This window comes from Arachis ipaensis, chromosome B08 (genome assembly GCF_000816755.2).
Source record: "Arachis ipaensis cultivar K30076 chromosome B08, Araip1.1, whole genome shotgun sequence".
Classification (NCBI taxonomy): domain Eukaryota; kingdom Viridiplantae; phylum Streptophyta; class Magnoliopsida; order Fabales; family Fabaceae; genus Arachis; species Arachis ipaensis.
Window position 1 is genome coordinate 15,408,508 of NC_029792.2, and position 5,918 is coordinate 15,414,425.

General features: G+C 33.6%; 1 protein-coding gene and 1 long non-coding RNA gene across 31 annotated transcripts in view; one reads left to right on the forward strand and one right to left on the reverse strand.

The window, feature by feature from the left end:
- The window catches only part of LOC107612112 (SAC3 family protein B-like), a 5,994-nt gene extending 3,612 nt beyond the window's left edge, over nt 1–2,382 (reverse strand). For 5 of the 30 annotated variants that reach the window (XR_002352037.1, XR_002352017.1, XR_002352023.1 and 2 more), the window contains exons 1-4: nt 1,930–2,382; nt 1,161–1,278; nt 1,049–1,082; nt 812–968 (exon numbers count right to left, since the gene is read on the reverse strand). Coding sequence is in view for 2 of the 30 variants with exons in the window: in XM_021108988.1 (XP_020964647.1) it covers nt 280–294 (15 nt within the window). In the remaining 28 variants the exon portion in view is untranslated. The other 25 variants (XR_002352042.1, XR_002352039.1, XR_002352030.1 and 22 more) reach the window with 17 other exon arrangements.
- Nucleotides 1–5,918, forward strand: part of LOC110265753 — a 14,389-nt gene that overhangs the window by 7,737 nt on the left and 734 nt on the right. The window lies entirely within an intron of this gene.

Sequence of the window (5,918 nt, forward strand, 5' to 3'; positions counted from 1 at the left end):
TCATGAGTTTTAAACTTTTAACCATCACTAGATATTGTTCTTACAAACATCATCAAGTAGATGCAGGTTCTTGATAAAAGGCATCAGAACCTTTAGAAAATTATTTTACCAATAAATAAATATGAAACTACTGTATCTGTAAGTAGCCACAATATATATTTGTATTGAGTCTTAATCAATATAGCATATAAGGAACTTGTAGAAAAAATAGATATTATTTCCACTTCAATAAGAGAAAATTCAGGTTTTATTACACTTTTGTTAAAAATAAAAAAGTACCATCTGTTCAAGCATAGAATAGCTCTTTGATAGAAAATGTGCTGCATTCTCAGGTCCATTCTAATTGCTCTCATCCTATTCCACAAAAATTTATATGCACTAAGAAACCTTTCAACATAGGACTGATCTAGCAGAAAAAGTAGATAATCAATTGTCTTCTGCATTATGGGCATTGGTAGAATCAAGTTTGCTTCCCTCTCTGCTGTCCTAGTATATTGCCATGAAACATGATAAGTGTTACTAATGAGAAGTGATAATAGTATTTATGATAAAAAAAAAAAGTATAGTTTACTATTGGTAATATGACAATCACTTTAACTGCAAGAAGTCTGCTGGTTATATTTCTATCCCCATCCAAGCGTTCATACTAGTCAAGATCCCCTTTCCTTTCACGCTCTCACTACTTAGACTCTAAAATATAGAAATCTCAAGTATTTTTATGCAAAGATCAAGTTCTTTATGCAATAAATTTGTTTAGACTTTAGATATATATATATAAAAGACAAGGGAATTGAATTTGTGTCAAGCATACCTGCAGTACACGCAGAATTCACAGAACCAGCCAAATAAATAAATAAAACTAATTTGAATTGAATCATCTGATTGTTGTGATTTCTTTGTATTTTACAGAACATTGACAACCAATCTGAAAATTATGCATAAACCTTCCATAACCACCAAATCCACAACTGCATAAATGGATAATCTTAAGTTATAACTTATTTTACAGAGCTAAGATACTGAACTAAGAAATTAAAGAATTACTCACAAGTAGACAAAGTCGCCATCCTTATCCACCGCCACTAAACATTCAAAAGAAATAATGAGTAGATGAAAGAAAAGATTAAATAATTGAGATCAAGAATGGAAAAAATAAGCACTTGTGTGATTTGTCCCACATGCCACTTTGACAATTATTTTCCAAGACAGAGAAGCAATTGCCCGAGGATGTGGCTGGGGTACATACACCAATTTCACAGAGCTATCCTTGAAATTATACTGCAAGCAAATGCAAAATATGTAAAACTTTCTGTTCTTTGTTGCACCTTTCGTGCAAACATTTACTAGGATAACACAATAAAACAGAGCAGAGCCACAACACAAATAATTAAAACACAATAAAAAATTATGCAGCAACAACAACAAACTTTTCCAAAGATTAACAAAGATTATCAAAATTTCAGGCTTTGAGGACAATTTCAGTCTCAATTTTTTTCAGTACAGCACAGTACAACAGCAGTGAGCAGAGCTAATCATTTAAAGCAAGAACACAGAACAATACAAAGAACAAAACAAGACTAATGGCTTCATAGATCCTTCAAGTCACTGGACAAGGTCACCAAATTTGACATAGATACAAAATGGAGAACTTTTACCTCAAATTGGAATGTTGATCATTATCTCCCTCTAATCATTCTAGCTTGGCATAATTATAACTACCAAAGTATCTAACAGAGGAAAATGTTCAATATCACAGCAAACAAAATTCAAAATTCAGCTAACAAAAATCATGAACAAAATTAAGTAATTAACCAAACTAAATGATTCCTAGTCACAGAAGATAAGATATAATATAACATCACAAAGGTGATGAACATTGTAACGAAGACACCAAAAGTAACTAGAATATGAAATCAAAAATTTCAGAACCTATAATCACAAGAATGAGGAGACGGTGACGGAGGCACGATGATGGTGACGGAGGCACAGTGACGGTGACGGAGGCACGATGAACACAGAGAGCGTGCTGGAATAGAGGAGACGACGTCAAGCTCCTGCGACGGCGCCGAGCTTCCACAAGCGACGGGGCTGCGGGGTTGAGCTTCCACAGGCGATGATTTCTGATGCCACCTGTTCGGCGATGAGACCTAGCGACGCGAGGAAACGGGATCCAGGAGAAGAGGATCGGCGACGACGAGGCTGGACGCTGGCTGAGGAGACAAGTTTGTCGGCGACGACAGCGCTGGGCGCTAGGCACTGGGCACTAGGCCATGGCTCCTGGCCTCCTGCTGCTATTGGCTGGGAGAGAGAAAGAAAAAGGGGCTAGGGTTCCGTGGTGTGCAGAGAGAGAGGGGGGCTCGGTTCCGTGGACTTATGTGTGAGTGAGGGAAATCTACTAGTGGCACATATAAAATAATATGGTATATATAAATTATAAGCATTACATCTATTGAAGATTCACTTGTCACAGTGAGATGGGGCTTTTACTCACTCTCAGGTTTAAGGATTGAACCTTAAAAAGCCATTTTTTTAAGGAGATTCAAATAGATGCTTTTACAGTGATCCACACCCCACTAGTCTACGTATGGAGTGTGCGGATCAAGGAGGAAGTGCGGGTCAACTGCCTAAACCGAGTCCAGTTCGCAACAAAATTGTTCGATTTTAATTTTTGACCGCCATTGATTGAGTTAATTGCAAGTCCGATCTTAATTATGAACCGAACCGGATAGGACATCAATTCACTATTTTTTCAGTTGAACCGATCGGTCCGATCCGATTCGGTTCTGATAACTATGTCAAAGTCATTTAGACTTGCATTTTTTACGAGTTTGATTTTAGAGTCAAATATCCATCATTTACTCACTCTTAGGTTCAAGGATCGAACCTTAGAGATGCCACTTTTGAAGGGGATTCAAATAGATGATCCTACAGTGATCCACACCCCCCACTGGTCTATGTGTGGAGCACGCGGGTCAAGGAGGAAGTGCGGGTCATCAACTACCTAAACTGAGTCTGGTTCGTGACAAAATCATCTGGTTTTTAACTATTTGACCGTTTTTGACCGAGTCAATGCAGGTCTGGTCTTAATAATGAACCGAACCGGATATGACATCGGTTCACTGGTTTTTTGGTCGAACTGGCCGGCTGGTCCGGTTCTGATAACTATGGCTAAGTTGTTTAGACTTGCATTTTTACAAGTTTGATTTTAGAGTTAAATATCCATCTATTTATGTCAAATAAACGAGCTAGTCCGATGGATTTGACTCATTTTGACAATCCTAATTAATTTAAAAGCTAGCTCAAATTAATCTTTATTGAATGAATTTTAAAATTATTCTAATTAATAATAAAACTTGTACGATCATATAAAAATAAATTCTCATATATAATAATTTAATTATCTTATTTATTATATATTTTTCTAGTATATTTTGGGGTAAAATACTTAAATAAATCAAATGCATGCAAATATTACCAAAATCATCCAAACCAAGAAATGGTATGTGAATCTCCCAAAGGCATTTTGTATATAAATCGAATTACGATAATTAGATTTACAAATTTTAGTAGTAAATCGAATTAGACTAAATAGATTTATTAGATGAGCTTTACCTACATATAAATTGAAACAGGTAATATCGATTTACACATTCATATGTTTCTAAGTAAATCTAACCAGCCAAATTCGATTTATATAGGACGGAAGACTTTATATAAATCTAGCTGCCCTATTTCGATTTACATGCTATTGATTTATTAGTGTGATTTGTCCTAATAATAATAATAATAGATTTATTTGGAAACATACCACCCATGCCCATGCATAAATCTGGCTAGCTTGATTCGATTTATGTGTAGTTAAAACTCACCTAATAAATCTATTAGTCTAATTCAATTTACTACTAAAATTTGTAAATCTAATTACCCTAATTCGATTGGTATAAAAAATACCTTTGGGAGATTCACGTATCATTTCTTGCTTTGGGTGATATTAGTAATATTTGCATACATTTGGTTTATTTAAGTATTTTACCCTATATTTTGTGATTGAAAATATCAACATTATGCTCTCATTTTCTAAAAATATTAAATTTTTTAATTTGTCTTTAAAATATATTAATTTAAAACTTCAATTCAAATTAATAGCAAACTTTCTATTAAAAATAACGATAAATTTGTGATCTAATAGGGAAAAAAATATTTTTTAAGAAAAAGCTTTTGATTTGAGTTGTTTGTAAAATTTTTGAGAATTGACTTCTTGCTAGAATATTGTAAATTATTAGTTATTAAAAATTAGCTAGCTAATTATTAGTCACGACTTTGAGACTTTAATTATTGTCTCATTTAAAATAGCTTAGATTAGTGACAAAATTGTGACAATTTACATTAGCGTACTTGGCAAATTTGCTTCAAACTTTTCATGAATTTTCTATGAATTTATATAGAGGTTAGTGATTAGTAGCAACATGAAATAAGGACAGAATAAGGACTAACATTTTTTCTAACAAATTAGTAGCAACATGAAATAAGCGAGAAAAGTCTATCGGTTGTTAAACAGTCGCTAATTCCTCACTAAATAAGCTTTTGATTAGTGACTCTATTGCGACTAGTTACTTCTAAAATTTTCTCGATTAGCTTTGGATTTGTTATAACTTTGCGATTGATTTCCAACGAGGTTAGCGAGTAATTTGCTATAAAATAGGTAGGATATAGCTTTTGCTTTGCGACAAGATTGCAGTTGTCAAGTCGCTCGCTAAATTAAACTTGCGACAACTTAGCGACAAATGTATTTCGCCCGCTAATCAGCGACTTGAAATCAGCGAACAAAGTGCGTCAGTTGTTAAACAGTGGCAAATTTCTCGCTACTTAGGTCATAGGCGCTCAATATCCGTATTTCCACTTTAGCGACTAATTAGCAAGGAACACTTTCCTAACTGAATGATATATCCGTTGCGACGAGTTAGTGACGATTGTCTTCTGTCGCTACCCTAATTTTGAATTTTACAATATTATGCGACAAATTAGCGAGAAACGAATTGCTCGCTAAAAATAAAAACTTTGGCGACAAATTAGCTAGGAATTTGTCCATCGCAGAATGCATTTTAAGTCTTTATGACGGATTAGCTAGGGACATTGTTCCTCACTAATTAGCCTTTTCACACAAAGTTTATTTAGCAACGAACTAGTGTGTGAATTGTTTCTCGCTAATTGTATATCAACACTTGTGACGGAATAGTGACAATAATATCACTCGCTACTTTACTTTTATTCGATTGAACCCCTAAGTGACTGATTTGCTAGAACATTGTCACTCGCTAATTAATTTGAGAAATTAGCAAGGAAATTTTCCTCACTCTTTTTTTTAGTTACAAAAGTCAATCTGCGAGAAACAAACTTACTCGTAAATCTCTCGCTTATCAGTCGTTTTTCTCAAGTTCGGGTATTTTGTAACCGCTCATTAATTTTGTCGTTAGTGCGTCACTAATTCCTCGCAAGTTAGTGATGGATTAGTGACAAAAAATATTTCTCACAAAAATTCGTCGCTAATTTGTCAAATTCTTGTAGTGGATCTTTTAAGGATTAAATTGACTATTAACACAAAATATTATAGTTGCATAGATTATTAGTAAAGAATAAATATATTATTTTTTTCAATGATATAAACTTTTAATATAATGTTAGGAGATTATCCAAGCTGCAGATTATCCCCTCTCATCAATTTTGGGGGTTGCATAGTAAATTGTTGCCGACGTTGGTATGAAATTTAATGTGAAAGTAAAATTTAACATTTTAACCAATGTTATGATGCATGAATATTGATATGGATACAGAATACGATATGATATAAAATACGTAAATATATAAATTTAAATTTTTTATAAGATATATAACATAACATATATATAAAGTATAAAGTA